The sequence below is a fragment of the Cynocephalus volans genome, chromosome 3 (genome assembly GCF_027409185.1).
Source record: "Cynocephalus volans isolate mCynVol1 chromosome 3, mCynVol1.pri, whole genome shotgun sequence".
NCBI classification, from domain to species: Eukaryota; Metazoa; Chordata; class Mammalia; order Dermoptera; family Cynocephalidae; genus Cynocephalus; species Cynocephalus volans.
Window position 1 is genome coordinate 86,647,906 of NC_084462.1, and position 22,885 is coordinate 86,670,790.

Genomic DNA, 22,885 nt, shown 5'->3' on the forward strand with positions numbered 1-22,885 from the left:
TACGCATTATGTGATTAAATGATTGATTTACTGAGCGCATCTCAATGGGAACTTTTGAGGCCAAGTTTGATGGATTCCTCCAAAGATGTTTATATTTGCCGTTGCCAGGTGCCTTGGGCATCAGCCACCTAGGATCACTTTAAACTATATTCTCAGAATAAGGTTCTTTGAATTCCCTGGGAAGTATGAGTAGTGGTTTGAATTCTCCTGAAAACTTTTTATTTTTTATTTAACACCTTGCCAATTAGTTCTAATGTTTGATCTTGAAAATTATGCTCGCAGTTATTTAGAAGAGAGACTGACAAATTATACTCCACTGACCTGATCTGACCTGCTGCCTGTTTTTTTGCTTTATATAAAGCTTCATCAGAACCCACCCACACTTATTCATTTAAGTATTGTCTATGGCTGTTTTCCTGCTGCAGTGGCAGAGTTGAGTAGTAGCAGAGTTGAGTACTTGCAACAAAAACCATATGGCTCCCAAAATCTAAGATACTTTTTATGTGGCCGTTTGCTTTAAAAAGTTTGCCAACTCTTGCCTCAGAGAAATGGGGCTGGGCTTATTTCTAGTTCACTTTTACATTGAAGATGTAGTCCTTTGGGATATGCTATTAATCTGCTCAACTTGGCCTTTGTCTTCTGTCTCATCTTCTGCACCCTGCAAGGCATGAAAACCAAAGTTCATGTTCATGTTGTTTGGTAAATGTCTTTGAGGAGGAAGCCTGCTTCAGTGCTCCACTTATCTCTCTGGGTTCTTGCCTTCACTTAATTTTTGGCCTCTGATTATATCATATTTTCTTGTAACACATTGATTTGTGATTTTTTAGGCATCATTGTTATTTTCAGTGGGAGGGTTGTTCAAAGTATTGTTCTGCCATATTGCAGAAAATGGATGTTGTCTTCCTGTTATCCTTGATTTTAAAGTATTTTCATCATTTTGGGCTTCCATGAGCTCTTTTCTCATGTGAAGCAGAATTCTGTTCTCAAGTTACTGTTAATCACAGCATTTAATATTTCACAATCATTCTTGTAAGTGGCATGCTATGGGAGATAATTAGAGAAAAATCGTTACATTATTTTGCAACATATTTGTTTTAAATTTGATCTAGTAACATCTTAATGATGCATTTACAATGTGTTGAGCTGTTGGCAAACGGGAGTCCTCATCTAAGCAGATGATGTTTATTTCTTGGCAAGCAGAAACTGAATGAAAATTGAGAGTGCCATGGGACTTCTGCTTATTCCTAGTATTCTCAGAAATAAGGTTTTTGTAAAAATGTGTGATTCATCACATAGCGTTCGTTTAGGCTGGGCAGTTGCAAACCTGTATCTGCCTGGCTTTAAAATCCTCTTGGGAATGGCCTCCTGGCTGTCTGCTGTAGGAACTACCCTCTACCTTCCCCACCCAAATACTCCCTCTCAGGTCTTCCCATTCTTTTCCCTTTCCTTCCCTGACAACAAAGATTTTACTTTTGCCTGGACCTGTCAACCCCTGCCACTGGCTCTTCATATTGCCCCAGTTCCAGTTGGGGCCATGAGTTACCGTGGAAGAGAGAAAGAAAGGGAGCATTCCTGCTCTAGGTCCTTCTCTGTATTTTGCATACTAAACCCCACCCAAAAAGTAGGAGTCTAGATATGTCTTTGAGATACAGGGGAGTTTTCAGACCCCAGATTCTCACTCCAGAGATCCACCATTATTACCAGAGCGTGCCTTGATATGGGGGCAAGGGTGAGTATAGATTAGAGTGAATTGGATTATTATTATTATTTTTTTTTTTTGTCATTTTTTCGTGACCCGGCACTCAGCCAGTGAGTGCACCGGTCATTCCTATATAGGATCTGAACCCGCGGCGGGAGCGTCGCTGCGCTCCCAGCGCAGCACTCTACGGAGTGCGCCACGGGCTCGGCCCGTGAATTGGATTATTGAATCTTGGTGTTATCCTTTCCCATTTGTATGGCTTTGAACAAGTCATATCACTTTTCTGAGTCTGTTTTATCTGATCAGTGGGGTTTATGCTTGCTGTCTTGTAAAGTCATATTATAATAAATAACGATATGAAAGTAGGTAACACATGACATGTAGTAGTAGCTGAACAGGAAATGCTACTTTTCCTTCTCCAACAAGGTCGAAGTAATCAAAACAGAGAAAAATATAATGGAGAGCTTATTGTCCTCCCTCATTTTTGTAAGCAGTAAAAACTTCAGAAAACCTAAATTACTTCAAAGATAGAAAAATGGGTAGGGGGAGAAACTGTGTGGTGGTATTCTGTTCTCCAGGGGTCTGGGCAAAGGGAAAGATTCAAGTTGAAAAAAACAGATGGAGGCAATGGAAAGGAAAGGTCGAGGCTAATCCTCAATTTTGTTAGACAAAAGAGATTACCTGCTGAGAAGGATTAGTTAGAATGTGCTGCCCAGTGGCCTGGGTCCTCTCTGTGGCTCTCTTTCCTCTACCAGCTCTCCATCTTGGGACCTTCGTTACCCCCCTGGGCACCCCTGCCTTATCTTCATAACTTGTGTACCGCCTGTTCCTATACCTACAGGGACCTGCATTTATAACTATATTAGCGAGCTTTATTTTAGTCTTAATAAGAATATTTTTGTCATTTGTTGCCTTTATATGTGACAGAAGGATCTGTTCCAGTTATGTTCAGTAAGGCAGCATCCCACAGGCCTAATTGCACAAAATGAGGTCATCTTCCTGCAGGATTCCATCACTTTTTAAGTCCTGGGAGTCCATGGAATTACATTCCTCTGCTGTGCTTTACTGTGCCTGCATGTAGCTGCCAGGGAAGTCAGTCCTGGCAGGCTTTCCAAAGCAGAATTCCACAGCTTTTCACCCAGACAATGGATTAGGACTAGTGCTGATTAGACTTCTTTCGGAGAGTCCTGGCCATCTCCTGGCAGTTGTGGGGCCCTGCCTTTAGGACAGGCTATACCACCTTTTAGAAGTACCATGCCAGATTATGTTTTAGCCGCTCAAGTTTAATCTCATTAAAGAATTTTATCAGCACCGCACTCTCCCGAGTGAGCCACGGGCCGGCCCCTAAAGAATTTTAGATCCAAAGAGATCCAACACTCTTTACTTTGGGAATATTGCCAAAAAACAGCACTTGCGTATAAAGGTCTGTTTTTTTTTTTTTTTTTTTTTTTTTTTTGGTGTCTGTGCAGTGTGGGGATCCTAATCCATTGACCTTGGTGTTGTAAGGCTGCACTCCACCAACTGAGCTAACCTGCCAGCTCCCAAGATAAGATTTTTTAAGTTGGAAATAAAAGACAAGTGGTGTGATTGAATGTGCTATTTGCCTTTGCTGATGTGGAGTCGGGAGAGAAGTATCTGGGTTTGTTCCAGGCTGTGGAGAAGAAAGGAGGGGCACTTGGCACATTTTGTGGGGAGGATCTGTCTTCCAGAGTTGCTGTTTGGGTAACTTTACTGCTGCCACCTGAGAAGTAAGTTGGGGAGGACTTGTCTAGATCCATTACTGTGATGCATAACTTTCCCCTTTGAAATCTCTTGTGGCAGGTTAGGTCTGTGGGAATGCATTTGGGACAATAATACAGGAAACAACTATGGGATTCTGTCTTGTCCCTCAGAGGACCAGCCATGGGGCCATCAGAAAAAAAGTGGCCATGCCAGGTCGCATTCTCCACCTAAAAGCATCTTGGGGTCACAGGAGCAAGATGTCTGGTCTTCCCCACCTTCAACTTTCAGACCATTTGTTCACCCTATTTAATTTTTGTGGTGAGGAGGCCAATTAATGGCCATTCTGGAGTGTCCCATTCAGTGTAAATTCATTTTAATCAATATTTGATATTATTTAGCTGTTAATTGTGTTTGAAGTCTATCTGTAAAAATTGTTTCTTAGATAACTTCCTGAATTGTTTCTGTTAGAACATTGTACCTAATGATTTAATTTAATTAATTTCTTTATTGAATCATAATTGATAATACATATATGGAGGTTCAACTTTGATGTATGTTGATCAAATCAGTATTATTAGCATATATATCATTACAAATCATACTTATTTTTTATACCCCTTATTCAGTCTCTCCTCATCCCCCTCACCCTCCCCCCTCCCACCTCGGATAACCTTAGATTTCTTCTCTCCTTCTGGAAGAATAAACATTACTGTGTTGATTTGTTGCCTAGACGATCTGTCCAGTGCTGAGAGAGGTGTGTTCAGGTCCCCCACTATTATCATAGAATAGATTATTTCTATCACTCTGGAATGGGTTTTGTATATCCTCTTCCTTTCTTTGGTCTCCACTGGTGACCCTCCTTGTGTCAGTGCACTTGAGTGGCTGGCAGGCCATCTGCACGCTGGTTGTGGCATCTAGCCGTCTTTGCAGCCGCCATGACTATGGTGGTGGCTGTGGTTGGCCACCCACGTGGAAGTGGTATTTTTGGTGTGCTCCTTGCCTGGTTGTGGGAGGAGGGGTTGGTCCCTGGATCCGTGCCTCAGGACCCTGGCAGGCCCTGTGACAGCAGCTGCATACCTGAATGCATGAAGAGGGCTCAGTCCCCGGCGCCGTACCTCAGGACCCTGGCCGGCCCTCTGGCAGCTGTGGTGTGCCTGGTTGCAGGAGGAGGGGTCAGTCCCCAGCTCCATTTGGTTTTACATTCTAAGATATTGTTGCAAAACAGTTACCTAATGATTTTAAACAGAAGAAACTTGTGTATGGAAGGCCTTTAATTTTTTCAAATATTTTCTTAAAAACCTTTATGATAGGAGTTTTTAGTATATCCAAAACAAGAAACTGTTATGTAAAAAAAAATTAACAGTCTTTAAAGTACTGAATTTTAGATTATGAAAAGAGGTGAAAGGCTGAAGAAGCAGAGAAAAAAGTTTGCAATTACCTGATCATGGTAAAAGTATTCCAACAGGACACATGGTTATATAGGCAAAACTTTCCTGGGAGAGCCCTGACCCTTCCTGGTGCAAACCCTTTTCCCAGTTTCCTGCACACCCTTCTCCATGTACAGTGGTTTCCGTGAGAGAGATTAGCTTGCAGTTGCATACATAGCTCTCTCTCACAGTCCGCTGGGGACTGGGGTTGGGTTTTATGGTTAGTTTGCAATGAACTCTGCAAAGTTGTCATTTTAGAATGCCTGTAATACCTGTAGGTTTGAAAACTGGCCATGACCTTGACCCCTGGTTTTATTCATGTGGTGAATGTTCTTATTAAAAACAGTTACTTTATTTTGAGTTTTCATAGGGCCATTCAGTTCAGAGCTACTTTTGATAAATGTTCTCTGTTGACTTTTAGATTTTTAAAAAATTTTATCTGTTTAGGAAGGTGAACCTTCTGGAAAGAGAAAAGCAGAAGATGATGATAAAGCAAGTAAAAAGCATAAGAAGTATGTGATCAGTGATGAAGAGGAAGAAGATGATGATTGAAGTACAGAATGTGGGAACATTTTATGTATTTTATTGTACAGCTTGTTTTATAAATATGATGTAAACATGAGTTATTTTGATTGAAATGAATTGATTTGCTTTTGTGTAATTTTAATTGTAATAAAAAAATTTCAAAGCAAGTCTCTGTGTTCTAGAAATCTACTTTTTCCAAAGTAAGTTGATTTTGTTAACACTTTACACTGTCTTAGGTTTTAGTGAATTTCTGCTCTTCTGTCCTGCACTCCATTTCTCCCATCCCCACAAAGAAGCCTCCTGGCCAGTGTCAGGACTGGAGTGAGGCCATCTTCTCAGGCGCAGGGTTTAAAGAGGTGCAAGAATAACCTCGGCGATTGTATTAGTTTCCTAGGACTGCCATAACAAAGTACCACAAACTAGGTTTAAAACAATAGAAATTCTCTCACAGTTCTGGAGAAGGCTCTTGGCAAGGCTCTTTCCTTGCCTCTTCCTATCTTCTGGTGGCTCTGGGCAATCCTTGGCTTGTGGCAGTATGATTCAAATCTCTGCCTGTGTCTTCAGTGGCTTTCTTCTGTTTGTTCTGGGTCTCTGTGTGTCCCCAGTTCTCTCTTGTTTGATAAGGGCATCACTCATTGGATTTAGGGCCAACCCTACTCCAGTGTGACCTCATTTTATCTAATCACATGTGCAAAAGTTCTTTGAAAGAACATCACATTCTGGGTAGATGTGAACTTGAGGGGGCCACTATTCAACCCACTACAGTAAATAATACTGTAATACAATATTTTAAAAAATGAAATTTAATGTAGAAAAATCCTGAACAAAATGTCAAAATTTTTTTAAAAGATGGGATCTGGCGGGGCTGGGAATAAAGCTATGAGTCAAGTGAGGAGAGTCAGACAAGGACAGGATTGGATTTTCTTTATTTAGAATTTTGTTTATCATGAATTTTTTTGCATTAATTTTGACTTTTTAAAAAATATTATATTACAATGTTATTTATCCTGATTACTGAGATTTTGATGGTTCCTGTATTTATAAGCAAGGTGAGTGTCACATTGTCGCATCCTAGTCCTGGCCCTGCTTTCTCAACAGCACAGCAGCTGGGTTGCAGAGGGCACCACCCTGAGGGAGAGCGCCAGGTGAAAGCTGTATTACTTGTTTTTGTATTAGCTTGTGTGACCCCTAGCATTGAATATCACACAGCCTCACTCCCGCCACATTCTGTTCTTTAGAAGTGAGTCACTAATACAAGCCCATATTCAAAGGGAGGGGAATTTGATTTCTCTCAATGGGAGGAATAGCAAAGAATTTGCAGATATGTTTTAAATCCACCACACGTTTGCCTTCTTTATGGTGCCCTTGTGCATACACTAGTCTTGTCCTCACTAACAGTCTCTACCTTCTATTCTACTTCCTTCCTGGTGCTGTTAGTACAATCTGGGAGTGGCAATTGTGGGAGGCCTACCCTGGAGCCTGTTTATAGAGAAAGAAAAGTGACATCCAAAGAGAGGAAGGTCCTGAATCACCATTGTGTCACTTTCCTAATTCAAAATCTTCAGTATCTCACTCTTTCCTGGCTTATCAAATTAGAACTCCTAGCCTGATTTTTAAGATCCTTAATTCTTCTTTTTCTTTCTTTTTTTTTTTTTTTAACTAGTAGACACTTGGTGTGTCAGTTATTCAGCTCTTGTTTCTCCTCTCCACCCTTCAGTACCTGGCACTGAGATGTTGGGGCCAGGACTCCGCAAACCATACTTTCCCGGCTGCCCCCTGTTAGGGGGCGCCAGAGCAAGACCAGAAGCCTGGATGGCAAAGGCAGAATTGCTCCTTCCTGTTTGTTTATGGAACTTTCTGGGGGCTTCCTGTTGGCTTGCAGTTTCTCTGAGGGGGCCCATCAGCACTTCTTTGCTCCAGCAGCTGAATCCAGTTTACAGATTTGCCACCATTTGGAGAGAGAGCCTCATTTCCCCGCCATAAGACATCAGCACTGGACAGCTTCTCTTCTCAGTCAGGTATGAATTTTAGCTCTTCTGTAAGGTCTTGAATTTTAATAATTTCACCTCCTAACTGTAGAGATAGAAGTTGTTTTCTGCATTTGTTACCTCTGTGATCTCTTGTAGTTCCTCTTTTTATACTTTTGGTAACCTAGTCAGCAACTTTAAGCCTAATTACGATTTTTAAAATATTAAATTCTGTCTGTATAGACAACTGGTGTGTTTTCTGTTTCCTGACTAGAACCTGACTAGATTGTCCTGAATACAAATCCTCAAAAATGGAATTCAGGGGTTGGCTTGGGTTTGAATGCAAGCTGAACTCCACCAGCGGGACATGGGATGCTGGTGATCCATGGTGTGCAGTGGTCTCATGAATTGGATTTTCTCCTGTACTTGAGGGCTGACATGGCTGCTGCCCTTGTCTGTTAGGCAGTAATCATGCCTATGAGGACTGTGGTGTGGGATGGAGCACTCTCAGGAAGAAAACGACAAACTTAGATCTTTAAACATTCAGCTCAACCACTGAGCTTTCATTACAGCTCTAAAAGAATCTCATCTGTAGCCACAGGGCTGAGGTAGCTGAAAATCAAACACAACATTTAGGTGTGTGGTCGCAGAATTACAACATCAATTGAATTCACAGCCTCTACAAGTCTCTCATGTAAAAGTTAACGCAGTGTTGGGAAAGAAACTAGGAATGCAGATACTATGGACTGAAAGTCTGTGTCCCTCTGAAATTCATATGTTGAAACCCTAACTCTTAATATGGTGGTATTTGGAGGTGCAGTCATTGGGAGGTAATTAGGTTTAGACGAGATTATGATGTGAGGGTGGGGCCCTCATGATGGGATTAGTGTTTTTATCAGAAGAGGAAGGAAGACCAGGGCTCATTCTCCCCACGCACACAAAAAAAGAGGTCATGTGAGAGAGAAATGTGGGGGGAGAAAAAGTTCATGTGAACACACAGAAAAATGGTGGCAATTTACAAGCCAAGAGAAGAGGCCTCAGAATGAAACCTACCTTGCTAGCACCTTAATTCTGGACTACCAGACTCTGGAACTGTGAGAAACAAATTTCTATTATTTAAGCCACCCAGTCTGTGGTAGTTGGTTGTAGTAGCCTGAGTGGACTAAGTTGGGGGATATCTGTTTGTACCTGGATGAGGCTGAAAAGCTCATATTTCCCATTGACTCTGAGCTTCCCTTGCCTGTGGGAAGCAGCTTGCTTTCCTGTGTCTGAGGAAACTACTTTTTCTTGCTTGAAAACATGGTAATAACATCACTTGGGGCAGTTCCCATTCTCCTCAAGACTCACCCAACTGAGTACTCTCATGCACCTTTTTACCAGTAGACCCACTGCCAGGATCTCATCGTGCTCCAGCAAAGCAAGCACAAAGTCTGAAGAAGAAATAGGCTTATACACCAAAAGAATTACAAGATTTTGCTAATAAATATAGGCAAAAGCCTGGGGCATATGTGTAGAAGTGGATTCTAAAAATGAGATGAAGGACAGAATATAACACGAGTTTGGGCCAAATTTATTATTGGGTGTACTTATATATTCTGGATTTAATGTGTTAGTGCATGTAACCGGACATAGCCCTGTACTTGGGTGGTTAACTAAAACTCAATGGTGGCCAATATTTATTGAATTTGAGATGCCAAGGCTTCACTGGCTTTATGTGGAGGAGGGAATCCAAAGGCTTAGAGAGACTGTTGGAGTAGACTCATCTTGTGTTACCTGCATAGCACCTCTCCCCCAACTCCTAACTACATCCCCTGAGAGGCCCAAGAGGATACTCCCTTCACTAGGACATTGAGAGATACATTAGTAAGGGGAGGACCTGTGTCCTTCCAAAGCTATAGGCAGGTATGATGGGTGATGCTGCCACTGAGATGGGTATGATGGGATCCCAGAAGAATAGAGGCCAACTGGCAGTGTTTAAATGCCAGAGCCAAGATGGGCACATTACAAAGAAGTGCAGCAGAGATGTAGCAGTAACCAGAATGTTTTGATCCACAGAGATTTTTGGTGGTAGCTGATTGATTATAATGTTCCTAGGAATTAAATAGATGGGCAGGCTACCAAAGTGTTGCTTGATCTGTATTATGGGAAAACTCTAGATCTGATGGCTAAAATCCTGACAAGTCACCACAGTGGATAATCACTCCCTCTCATCCAGTTTTCAGATATATGAATATTATATGTTCCCGGACCCAGAGTCCCTTGATTGAAGGGGAGACTGGGTCCCTTTGAGGAAGGCTCCTGAAGCACTGCGTAAGTACAAGCGGACTTCAAAAAGTTCGTGGAAAGACTCATAATTATATTTTTCCACCAACTTTTTGAAGTACCCTCACATATATATTATCTTTCTGCAAACCTTCCCCAAAGGAAACTGCAGCCATTTACTAGACTGACTATGCACCAGGGAAAGGAAATACCCAGAATTTGGGAACTAGAATTGGCTCTCAGTTGATGCTCATTCCTAGAAATTAAAATGCTACTGTGTGTGGCCCACCAGTCAGAGTGAGTGAGGGCTGATAGCAGTCAGGTGATAGATGGAGTTTTAGCCCAAGATCATCTCATAGTATGCCCAGCAGATTTGCAAACCCACCTTATGGTTATTTCTCCAGCTCTTATATACACGATTGGAACAGACATGTTTTGTCAACTGAGTGATTTCCCATATTGTCTTTCTGATCTGTGTAACAAGCACCATTATGGTAGAAAGGACCAAGTGGAAGCCTTTGGAACTTCTTTTTCTTACTAGGATAATAAACTCAAACAACATTGCATGCGTGGGTGGTGGGGAGTGGGTTGGAATTGAAGAGATGAACGACACCATCAAAGAGTTAAAAGAAGCAAGGGTGATGATACCTCTTATATCCCCCATTTAGCTGACCAGTTCGACCTGTGCAGATAGCAGATTGATCTTGGAAATGATGGGTCACCTTAAACCTAATCAGATAATGATTCCAATAGCAGCTACTATTTCATATGCATGTATTTATTGGAGCAAATCAACAGCTACTGACACCTGGTACACAGCTATTGACTACATCATGTGTAAGGACAAACAGAAACAGTTTTTACCTGTTAGACCAATGGCACACTTTCACAGTCTTGTCTCAGAGTTCCAGGGACTCACCTGCACTCTGCTAGAATGAAGTCTGCAGAGATCTTGATCATCGTGACATTCCACACATCACACTGGTCCACACATCGGTGACATTATCCTGATTGAGTGTGATGAGCAGAAAATGGTAAGTACTATAGATGCCTTCATAGCTAGCATGCAAACCAGATGGTGGGAGATAAACTCCATCAAAATTCAGGGGCGTGCCACCTCTGAAGTTCCTGGGACATGAATGGTCTGGAGCATGTCTCGATATCCCCTCCAAAATGAAGGATAATGTGCTGCACCTTGAACCACCTACCACTAAAAAAGAATGTTTGGTGGACATTTTTGGATTTGGGAGCCAGTGTACACACATTTTAGCGTGCTACTTTGACATTTTGCCAAGTAAGCCACAGATGCTGCCTGTTTTCAGTGAGGACCAGAATAAGAGAACGCTCTGCAGTGAGCCTAGGCTGCAAGGCAGGCTGCTCTTCCACTGGGTCTTCATGACCTGGGGGATCCAATGATGCTTGATATGTCTGTGGAAAATACCACTACTATGTGAACCCTTTGGCCAGTATCAGCAAGAGAACTGAGTCCTGGCCTCTAGGGGCCTGGAACATATCCACACCTGCTTTTTGTAGATAGCCACTTCTGGGCACCAACAGCTGGCTGGCTTCTGAACACTTAATCCTGGGACATCAAGTTACCACACAGGCTGAATTTCTCATCATGAAATGGGCGTTTTCTGCCCACTAAGCCATAAGGTTGGGCATATATAATGGCATCTATCATCAGCGAAGTCTACAAGTCAAGAGAAAGTCTCTTGTATAGGCGGCTCAGGATCTCTCAGTACAGACTCCTGCTGAATGGCCTCTTCTATCCGCTACTCTAAAAGCAAGAAACCTGGCTCCAATTATCCTCAATATGTTTGTTTATTTGTTCGGTCACCCTATATACAAATAATACAATGACTGTGGATATCTTTTTGGCCCCCACAGTGGCCACACAGGCCAAGTTCCTGTTAAATTTATAGCTCGGAAAGCTCTACTCATATTGAGAATTAAAAAGATTGCAGTACTTGTAGTTCAAGAAAGGGGCAGCAACTCTGCAGACATCTGAAGAAAACCCTCAAGAAACTTAAATGGGATGAAACGACATACTATGCACTTAGGTATACTGTGCGAATGACTTAACATTTAACAAAAACGTAGATAAATATACATAAAACAGGCTTCTGTGTGCAGATACAATCAGTGTTGTCCTGGTCCTGAGCAGCATTGTTGTCAGATGCTGTTAAGCACTATTTACTTTTTGGTTCAAAATTTTGCTCCTTTGTTGCTTTGAATTTCAGCAGGAAGCCCTGGCAACTGTTGGTTAACAGATGTCTTTGGAGCCACAATCCCACTCAAAACTATCTTTTATCCTACTTTGTGGCACCTGGGGGATTAAAACAAGGGACAAAAGTCAGCGTAACTCCATTGCAGGGGATGTCTTTTTCTTAAACTTTATAAAATGGTACAATTTATGTATCTATCTAGCTGCACATTACCACTGGTAGATTAAACATACTGACTTATACACATTAATTGGGAAAATAGCTGTAAGCAATAGTAGCTTTTCATGTTCTAGCAACACGTACATTTTGGCCTTGACTCCTGGTTCCACAGAACAAGTTTCTTTTGTATACTTATGCTCACTATGGATGCATCATTTTTTAAAAGCCGATAATTTCAGAAAGGTTCATAACATTTGTACAGAATTCCTAAGTTTCTTGGAAGGGTAAAACACTAGTAAAATTTCTCTAAAGAATATATCATGAGTCTGCCTTGTGTTAATTGATTTGTTAAAGGAAAAATAGAACCATTTATTTATTAAGTATGCCTAGCTATCAAAACCTAGTGAGTCCATCTAGACCTGCAGTTTTCACTTTTGGAGGGTTTTTAACTATAAATTCAGTTTTCTTTAGTAGAAATAAGACTATTTCTATTAAATAGGTTATTTTTTCAGTGAATTTTGGTAGTTTGTGATTCAAAGAACTGGGTCATTTAGTCTAAGTTGTTGAATTTATGTGTGTAGAATTATATGCATTATTCCCTTATTATTCATTTAATATCTGTGGGTTTTGTGGTGATATCCCCTTTTTTATTCCTGATATTTGTAATTTGTGCTTTTTCTCTTTTCAGTCTAAATAGAGGTTTATCAATAACAACATAAAGATCTTCTCAAAGAACCAACTTTTGTTTTCATTGATTTTTCTCTATTATCTTTCTATTTTCAATTTTATTGATTTTTTGCTCTTTATTATTTCCTGCCTTCTACTTGCTTTGGGTTTCTTTTGCCCTTACTTTTCCATTTTCTTAAGGTGAAATCTTCAAGTATTGATTTGAGATCTTTTTTCTTCTCCAAAATAATAATTTAATGCCATAAATTTTTCTCTGGCTGTATCCCACAAATTTTGATATATTATATTTCTGTTTTTATTTGTTTAAAAATATTTTAAAATTTTCCCTGACACACACTCTTTGACCCATGGATTATTCAGAAGTATTTTGTTTAATTTCCAAGTATTTGGAGATTTTCCAGTTATCTTTCTGATTGATATTCTTTTCTACTTTAATTGCATTATGATCAGAGAACATATTTTATGTGGTTTCAATTTTTAAAAATTTGTTATGTGTTGATTTATGACCTAGAATACGTATCAGATCTGGGATTTGATTTTACCTATTTGCAAGCTGTTAGGTTAGCCTATTACTATTTCATGGGTGTTGGCATTAGTGTACGCATGTAATTAGGCATGAATACTAAGCAGCTTATATCAATAACCGTAAGTAGCATTATTTTTACATAGTTGAAGTGGACATTTTCAGGAACCACTGGAGAGGCAAGGAGAGAGCTTCAATAGCTCTCAGTCTAATGAAGAGTGATTATGCGTATTGACTTTGCAGTCTGGTGACCTCTCTGCTCCTTCACCTCCAGTGTGACTTTGCACAAGTTAATATTCATTTTAACTTTGAATTCCTGTTCTGTAAAATGAAGAATAGACTAGTTCACAGGAATATTTCATGTAGGCCAAGAAAACTCAGGAATTGCATTTCAGGGAAATTCTTTAGACCCTTTATTATATTCATATTTAAATACATATCTTTATGAAGATGAATGGAAGCAGAGGCTGATCATGGCACTAGGAATGTTGAAGGACCTGGGACCACACAGATATGTATAAACTGATAAATATCAAGTTAAAATAAATACCTAGTAATGATAGATCTGAATAAGTTGATCATTTAAAACATAACGCTGAATTCCTTGAACAGTTGCAGTTACTGGTGGTGGTAGTTTATTTTGGATTGAATAAATGATGAGCATCTCTGGTCTTTAACATCTGCAGATGGTTTAGCTCCCTTTCTTCTTGCCAACTTCTTGCCCAGGTCACTGCCACAGTCCTTTAGGGTATACTGGGTTTATACAGATTATTTTTTGCCTATATCCATCTGACATTCTGGCCTCACAGTGTGAGCCAGTATGGAGCTGTAATATTGAAGGTGATAATTTAAAGTGAAAGACAGACCTGTGCAGAGAGCTCAAGCCTCAACTTTGAGTATCCAGAGACTATAGAAGACTATTTGGTACCCTGAGGAATAAAGAAAAGCGGGAAAACAGAGATGTAGAAAAAGAAGGGAGAAATGCTTCCATGTAACTGTATTAGTTATCTGTTGCTGCAAAACAAATTACCCAAACTCAGCAGCTTAAAACAGCAAACATTTAATATATGACACAGATTCAGAGGGACAGGAATTCACGAATGGCATAGCTGGGTGGTCTGGCTGAGGGTCTCTAACAGGCTGCAGTCAAGCTGTTGACGGACACCACATTATCCAAAGTCTTGCCTGCGGCTGAAAGATCTGCCTCTAAGATGACCCAGCAGAAGCCTCAGTTTCTCACCATGTGGGCCTCTCCATAGGCAGTTTGAGTGTCTTCATATCATGGCATCTGGCTTGCACTAGAGCCAATGACCCAAGAGAGAAAGCAAGGCAGAAAAGACACAGTATCTTTCATAGCCTAGCCTTGGAAGTGAGGTCATATTACATTGATCACATAGGCCCACTGTGACACACTGCTGGAGGGGACCACACAAAGACATGAAAACCAGAGGCAGGAATCACTGGGAACCATCTTGAAAGCTGGCTATCACAATGACTCCCTTCACCAACGAACTTTGCTTCCTTCCTTCTCCAGGGATGCTCTTGTCAGGCTTCTGAGGGCCAGGCTCAGGGAGCCAGTTTGAGGTTGGTTTAATGGAGATTTGGTTTATGAATCTTGGGAATATGTTGAAGTGGTGAGCCAAGAACTAACTCTGTAAAGGACTTCAGTTAGAGAAATTAATACTGTGCATTTCCCCCCAACCTTGAAGATTATAGTGGAACCATGGATCTGTTTGGAGATATAGATGACATTTCTTCAGAGAGTGAGGGAGACAACCTATCACCTGTTTCCAGTCAGCTTGCTGTAAGTACCATCACTAATCGCAACCCATCCCGTTATTCAAAACTAAGAAAAAAGTTCCAGAGGCGGAAAAGTTCCAGTTCTGTCTCTCTCGTCTCGAGAGAAGACGTGGATAACTGAACATCTGATGACTGGGTGACTTTCTTAGCTGTATTGGAAATTTCTGGAAATAAGGAGGCCCAGAAGGAGCTGCTTAGAATGAGGTTGATGCCAAATGGTAGGGGCTAGACTGTGAGCACTCATTACATGAAAACCTTTGATTTAAAGGTTTTTCTTACTCAAAACTGTGCCAAGAAGTGAGGGCTGTGTTGTTGATCTTTGATTTTAACAGTTACTTAGTATATTGATGGGTTGAATAATTTCACACATTTGTTGCTGAATATCTTATGAAAAACAGATATGTCAACATATTTTTTTGTCTAGTCATGCAGGATAACAGATGTTTCCTTTGGTGGTTTGGCTTTGTTTTGTGGGTGGTGGGTGAGTTTGGAAGGGTTCCTGACTATTTTATTCCTAAAGTGGATAAAATAAACTTAGACACTGATCAAACCTGCATCTAAATTTAATTCTGATTAAACCTGTATGTGCCTGGTGCAGGAGAAAAGCTAGAACACTTCTAATGTCTCTTCAAGCACTCACATTCTGATTCTTCTCTTAGGATAAACATGGAGTGGCTCAGGACCAGCAGCAGGAAGAGGCCATTTCTGAAACCAAAACAGAAGTAGAAATGCCCAGTGTCAACATTGATTTAGGAAATGAGTTATATTTTGTTAAGCTACCCAAGTTTCTCAGCATAGAACCCAAGTAAGAGGGCTGACTCAATATTTCAAGATATTGAATAAAAATATGTAGGATGTAAATTTTTTTTTCTTATTTATCATGAGCTGACTAATCACAAAGATGGGATCTTTCTCATGTAACTCCGAAAAAGATAAATTTAGGATGTGCTGTGGTAGAAAAATGAGAGAGTTTTAATGCTAATAATTTTTCTAACATGTTGGCACTTACTTATAAATAAATAGGCCACACAACTAATGAAGGTGTTTTCACTAATATAAAACTGCAAAATTGAAAACAAGAGTGAGAGAGTCTGCTAGAGAAGTCACAAATGTTCAATGCAAAAGCCATTGTGAATGTAGAAAAGGCAATGATTTTGGACATCAAGGTAGTGTCAATGGGTAGAGTTCAATAAGGCACATGTGTGCAAGCTCTTGTGCAATTAAACAGGACACATTTTCTTTAAAAGATATGGAAAAATAGACTATGTGTAGCCTATACTGTAGAAGACATATTTCATCAAAGAAGATTTTGAATTATTTATCACATTTGGATTGTATTTCAGGCAATATGATTTAAAAATGAATTTCAAGAAAGTACAGTAATTTGCATACTTACTTGAAGTTGTCTACTATGATTTTTAAAAACATATTGGTACATGTTGTAGAGATGATAAATTTATAGTATTAATCATAATATTACTAAATCTGGCTAATATGACATTACAAAAACAATTTTTAGACCTTTTGATCCTCAGTTTTATGAAGATGAATTTGAAGATGAAAAAGTGCTTGATGAGGAAGATAAAACCAGGTTAAAATTAAAGGTACCATCCCGCACTCTAACTCCTTTTTTCTTTCTTTTATGTTTTTTGCTTTCATAAAGTAAAACACAGGGATGACAACTTGAGCTTATGAAAATGATCTTTTATATTTCCTGTTTAATCAACAAATAACTCTTTAGAACTAGGAATTAAATGTCTTTTCAGAATATTTTTAGAGAAGGTACATACCCTTTTTTATCCCTGTAGAATTGTCACTTTTCTTTTTTTGCAGTTGTAATTTTTCAACAGAAGTAAAGATAAAAATTCTTGAAAATTGTTAGCTACTCAAGGCAAATGGAACTGCCTCCACATTTTATAGTGGGTAGATCTTAGCAGCTTCCCACAATAGAAGTCTCAGGATCTTTATGGATATTCAAATCATGCACAAAAAGTGACCTTGTCATTAGGTGGTTTGTCTCTAGAAGTTCTGGGATGGCAAAGTGCTATCACTGCTCTCACAGGGATGTTGTCTTCCTTAACGGGCTTCCCTATGAGCTTCTGCCAGGGCCATACTGGTAGCGCTGGGCAGGGTCAATTTTTATGCTGCTTTTGTGATTTGGACTTCCCTACCGTATGCATAGGGTAAATTTGGACTCAAAAACAGGGCAAAACACAGCCTCAGATTTTAATTTTTTGTTAATTTATTCTTTTAAAAAATTTTTAATTTTATCTCCAGAGTTTCCCTGTCTTGCTAGGCTAAATGGCACTTTTTTAGCCCTTCTTTCCTTGGGTTCTTAGCCCTTCGAGTGCCCCTGCTATGGGCAACCATCTCAGTTTTAGCTGCCTAGCCCGTGTGGCCCCAAAGCCCAGTCTTCTCTCCTTTGGAGCTCTTAGTGCGTCTGATAACACCTCCAGGCTGCACCACACTTAGCTTCTGCTTCCATGGCTGTGAACTGAAGCTCAGAAAAGACTTAAACAAAATGTCTGGTTGGTTTAACCAGAATCTCTAGGTATTGTAGGAGGTGGGTTTTGGTGTTGCCAAATCAGCTATTTTTTGGTAAGCTTATTCTGTTATTACCTATTCTTGGCACATGAGTATAAATCACATGAGGAAAAAAGAACATGTAGTTAGTTAAATTGGTTTCCTAGTGCTTTTGTGTTTTGAACCAGGTAGAAAATACCATACGGTGGAGGATACGCCGGGATGAAGAAGGAAATGAGATTAAAGAAAGCAATGCTCGGATAGTCAAGTGGTCAGATGGAAGGTGAGCTCCAAATGCCTGAAGAATTTTTTTTTTTTAAAAGATGACCGGTAAGGGGATCTTAACCCCTGACTTGGTGTTGTCAGCACCACACTCTCCCGAGTGAGCCACGGGCCGGCCCAATGCCTGAAGAATTCTGAAGTGCTCAGAGGGAGGCCTGGGAGTGGCATTTGCTATGTAGGATCTTATTTAAGGGTCATTTTTCATTAAAGAATTGACAAAATCTAGACCCCTGGCATTGCCTGGGAAATCAGAGAGAAATAAATAGGGTTGGGGTCATATAGCTGTGCTGGTGGGAGACTTTGGAAATGGACCCAAGATGTGATCAAATCTATTGTATTGATCTTATTGATGTGAAAGATTAAGGTTAGTTCCCATCTGTGAGATACCAGACATTATAAATTGATGATTTTGAAAAATTGGTTTTTTTTGCTAATCAAGTGGTAGAGATTGGGAAAATTACAAAACAATTACATTTCAAGTTGAAAAGAAGATAAATTTTACCTCTTTTTACTTTGAAAGGAGACAGGTTATTTATAGCATCTTTTCTGTTTTTCTTATGAATTTGGTATGACAGAATCCTGCTGTTCCACACCGCTTTAAGTAAAGCTAACAAGGTAGAATGGGAGCTGTGGGGCTCATTCAATATCCACCTTAATACCTGAACTGTTTCTGGTTTCCAGCATGTCCCTGCATTTAGGCAATGAAATATTTGATGTCTGCAAAGCCCCGCTGCAGGGCAATAACAACCACCTGTTTGTAAGAGAAGACACTGGTCTACAGGGACAAGCAGTCTTTAAATCCAAACTTACCTTTAGGTAACTATTCATATTGACACATTATTACGTGTAGTTAAAGAGTTTGTTTGCTCAGTAGAGATACTGAGCAAAAAGCCCACTCATTGTTGTAATCAAGTACCATGGTCTGGTTCCGATAGTTTTTTCGAGTTTACTACAAGTTCTCATTTCTAAATTCATGCTATGAAAGCTTCCAGGAGACTGATATATAATAACGCAGAAGACCAGTGTATCAATTCACATCGGTCAGTGCACCTGGTAGGCCTAGCGGACTTGTCTCTGCTGTTTTGCTGCTCAGCATGCCCTGTCCCTTGAGTGAGCCTGACCAGGAAGCTCAGCAGTCATCAGAATGGTGTTGGTGTGTGCAGGCGACAGACCTTATCTGAGGCTGCAGCAGCCTGCACCCAAGCACATGATGCCAGGGCCAGCTGAGCCCCTGCTGTACACAATGCCGTGTCCCCTTCGCCACACCTTCCCTCTGAAGGACACAGCACTGTTGGTTAGGAGTCAGCTTTCCTCTACACGTGGAATGCTGAGCAGACCATAACAATGGGCACAGAGTTCTTTTGGGGGTTGTGGAAGTATTCTCAAATCAGATGTAGTTATGGTTGCACAACTTTGTAAGTAAAAAAATCACTTAACTGTATACTTAAAATGAGTGAATGTTATGACGTAAATTATACTCAGTAAATCTGTTGGTCTTTGTAGAGACTAATGGGACAGCTCTGAGGTTGTGTAATCTTGAGGAAGGGTCTCAGTGTCACTAATTTCCAGCGTCCTTATGTATAAAATGGACATAACAACGTCTACCTCACAGGGATGTTGTAGCACGTGGAATAATATGTAAAACATCATTCAGAGACCTGGCAGAATAAATGGTGCTGAATCCAGCCTCTTGATCTCTTCTGGAATGGCGTCCTAAAAGATACACAATTCTTAGCTTGCTTTTTTTCATCGCACCCCGTGCTCCACATTGGGATATTTGACTGCCCAGCTTCTTTCCTTGCGTCCCATCTCTTTGTAGCCATGCTCTGTCCCTCAGAGGCTCAGCCTTCCTTCTCTCGGCTGTACTTCATTAAAAGCTGCCTTCTTTTAGTCAGGACAGCATTTCTTTCTGTGCCAGGATTAGCTGTTGTCCCCTTGGGCTAGAAGGCCCCTTCTGCTGCTGTGACCTGCCTCCTTGCCTTAGCCTTCCTTCCAATGTTATCCAGATGGACTCATCTTTATTTTTTTATTTTTTTAATTTTAATTTTTGTTTTTTGCCCTTTTTTTTTTGGTTTTTTTTTTGGACTCATCTTTAGTTCTCAAATTTTGCCTTCAGGCATCTGGGCCCCCCTCCTGGAACTGAGTGAGATTTCATATTTGTTCTCTTCTGCTGTGGTTGTAGTCGGGGCTATTCTTTGTAAAAGCCCTTGACCTTGCACCTGCCTCTCCTCCCTTCCATCTCCTCCCACTTCATCCCAGTCAGCTTTTCCCGGGAGTTGGGGCTGAGGGAAGAACCCAAAGAGCTGGAGAATGAACTATGGTCCTGCCTCCTTGCTCTGCTGAGTGCGAGGTCGTCATCTGCAGGTGTTTTTGCTGTTGGTATGTTTGCCTCCAAATGTTCTTAGTAAAAATGAGACATTTTTGTCCATTTCCCAGGAGACCTCGCTCAACAGACAGTGCCACACACAGAAAGATGAACCTGACACTTGCTAATAGAGGTTCAAAGACACAGAAAATTAAAATCTTGCCAATGGCCAGTCTTGACCCTGAACGCCAGTGCACAGAAATGAAGAAGGTATGTCTGCTAAGCTTTAACCTGGGACTTTTTGATATTAAGAGCTGTGTTTCCAGAATATTAATTCACCATTTCTTATTGCCGCTGCCAGTTTATTTCTTGCAGTTGTCAGGGAGCCCGCTTAATCTTCTAAGTGTGTAGTTAACTGCAGTAATGTCTCTGGCCACTGGAAATTATAGCAAACAAGGAACTCAGGTGCTTTCCCTCTAGTCTATGAGATTTCAGAGAAAAACTGATTTTAAAAACTTTACCTTTGACAGATATTGTAAAACCGTGTTAGCAGATAGGAAGATCTAAAGAACATTTCTGACTTGTCCAGTACTGGCATGGCCTGGTGAACCCCAGTGTGCAGAATGCCAGGCAGCTGTAAGGAAATGAAGGGTCTACCTTGTGGTTTGAGGACTCTCCCCTACCAGAGCCTCCCCATCCTGTCATCAAGAACTGTGGGAGCTTTCTGGGTGAGGTGTTGGAACAGGAATATCTGGGAGCGGTGAGAGTTTGATGGAGCCTGGGCTGGTCAGGTGTCTGCATTTCAGGGATGAGCAGAAACAGCCTCCACTGCCCGAGGGAGTCAGTCCAGGCATCTGCTGGGCATGGATGGGACTTCTCAGGCCTGTCACTTCTCTCTGGGCTCTGAGTGGCAGCACAGAGGATGGTGCAGCTCCCCGGGACACACCTGTGCCCACTATGATGGGGCTGGTTAGAGCGAGGGAACCCTCCTGCCTTCACCTGCATGTGGTAACAGAGGTGTAAGTGGAGGAGACTGAACTCTGAGGCCATATGGGATGGATGTCATCCTGGACTAGACGTTTACATGTTCTTTATGGTAAAAGCAGGTTCAGGTGGGCATGAAAGGAGTTCATTTTTTAAAGTTAAATAGTTTATTTGCCTCTTTACAGAAAGAAGAAAGACGACTGAGGGCTTCTACTCACCAGAAGTCTCAGAAAATCCGTGTGCGGGAGAAGCAGAACCAGCAGGGCCTGAGCGGCCCCTACCAGGGCTCCGGCAGTGACAAGGAGCAGGACGGTGAGCAGGAGGGTGAGGAGGCCTTCAGCCTGGCTGCCATTAAAAAACGTTACCAAGGGGAACACCGAGGTGAGTCAGATGCGGAGGTCACATTTCGCCACTTCAGGGTGGCAGTGCCTGCTTTTTCTCTGGTGAGCTCTTACTCCCCGTCCTACTGTTACCTAATTAGGACGATAGTACAAATGCCCTTTTTTGTAAGGGCCACTCTACCACAGAAAAGGTTAGCTGAAAAAATAAGGCATCCCCCAAATAAAAAAACCAATGGGATCATTTATGTTCCTGTAGGGGAAATGCTAATAGGCGGTTCCCTGCTTGTATAATTATGAACCCGATACTTAAACTTCATAGTTCTCAGAAATGATGTGTGACCAGAGAACCTCTCTGAGAACAAAACCTCTCAAATCTGTCATTTTTGCATGTCTGAAATGTTCCCATCAAACTTTTTAAAAAAATGTTGGCTCCTCAAGGAAAAATGTACAGTTGGAAGTAAAAATATTCAGCAGAAGAAAAATGCAGGACTAAATGGATAATCATCTTTGATGATCAATCCCCTGTCTAAAATTCCTTTGCTTTCAGAAGAACGAGCCAGAATCTATTCCTCAGACAGTGATGAGGGATCAAAAAATAAAGCCCAACGATTACTCAAAGCAAAGAAACTCACCAGTGATGAGGCAAGACCAAATCTATTCAATTCTCGGGGTTTACCCTGTGCCCAGGAGCCAACTCCTAGGAATAAAAAGGACTTCACAGACCAGGAGCACAGATGAATGTCTACGCACTTCATCAAAATTCAGTGAGATAAATGCAGTAATAGGACTAGGAGTGGCCTAGAGAAGGGTCTGATACCTGTGCTAATGTGGGTCTTGGAAGGCTGCATGGAGGTGTTGAAGGAGTGGATGTTCGCGGGCACACAGTTCAGGGTGGGGCATTCCAGGTAGATGGAAAGGCCTGTAAGGAAAGGCTCAGGGCCCTGTGACACCAATTCTCCTCTAGAGAACTACAAATAGTTCAGTGTGGTGGGTAAAGCAAGGGGTCTATCGTGTTCATTATGAGAGGCTGGGTGTCTTTATTGTTTGGATATAATAGTAGGTGAGAGTTATTTCATTTCCATGTTATTAAAATATTTTTCCCTTAATTCTTTGTTTCCTTTTCCCCTTATAAGATCACAGGTACAAAGAAATTTTAAGCCTTAATTATGTAAGAGAATCACTGTTATTACCCATATGCCATATTAATTCATTCCATGTTTTCTGGACACTTATTCTCCTTTCTAGGTTCTAGAGATACAGAGAATAAACATCGTAATCACATAAATGTTTAATTAAATATTGGTCACTTGTGCATTTGTTTTCTCTCTCTACACACACACAAACACACACACATACCTTATATATTTAAAACTTTAAAAGCTTACTGAAAAAGCATGTAAAACACAAGCAACCCTTTTAAAAATCAATCAACAGGCCTTCAAATACTGAAT

The 22,885-nt window shown here is 40.9% G+C and overlaps 2 protein-coding genes across 3 annotated transcripts in view; both read left to right on the top strand.

Annotated features, from left to right (window-relative positions):
• Nucleotides 1-5,465, top strand: part of LEO1 (LEO1 homolog, Paf1/RNA polymerase II complex component) — a 42,808-nt gene extending 37,343 nt beyond the window's left edge. Inside the window, exon 12 of one of the 2 annotated variants that reach the window (XM_063090338.1) lies at nt 5,296-5,465. In XM_063090338.1, coding sequence (XP_062946408.1) covers nt 5,296-5,400 — 105 coding nt within the window. In that variant the 3' untranslated portion in view covers nt 5,401-5,465. The remainder of the gene's footprint in view (nt 1-5,295) is intronic. The other variant, XM_063090339.1, reaches the window with a different exon arrangement.
• A 9,457-nt stretch (nt 5,466-14,922) lies between these two features.
• Nucleotides 14,923-22,172, top strand: LOC134372603 (RNA polymerase-associated protein LEO1-like). Its single transcript, XM_063090051.1, has 8 exons — nt 14,923-15,003; nt 15,659-15,804; nt 16,519-16,603; nt 17,711-17,805; nt 18,486-18,620; nt 20,244-20,379; nt 21,279-21,474; nt 21,982-22,172. Exons 1-8 carry the CDS (start codon nt 14,923-14,925, stop codon nt 22,170-22,172), a joined length of 1,065 nt encoding a protein of 354 aa, XP_062946121.1.
• Nucleotides 22,173-22,885: the final 713 nt, after the last annotated feature.

Excerpts from the sequence above, each read along its gene's own strand:
- LOC134372603 (XM_063090051.1), top strand. The coding sequence starts at position 14,923 with ATGGATCTGTTTGGAGATATAGATGACATTTCTTCAGAGAGTGAGGGA. Across the intron at positions 15,004-15,658 it reads CTGTTTCCAGTCAGCTTGCT|GATAAACATGGAGTGGCTCA; the intron begins GTAAGTACCATC and ends TTCTTCTCTTAG. Across the intron at positions 21,475-21,981 it reads TTACCAAGGGGAACACCGAG|AAGAACGAGCCAGAATCTAT; the intron begins GTGAGTCAGATG and ends CTTTGCTTTCAG.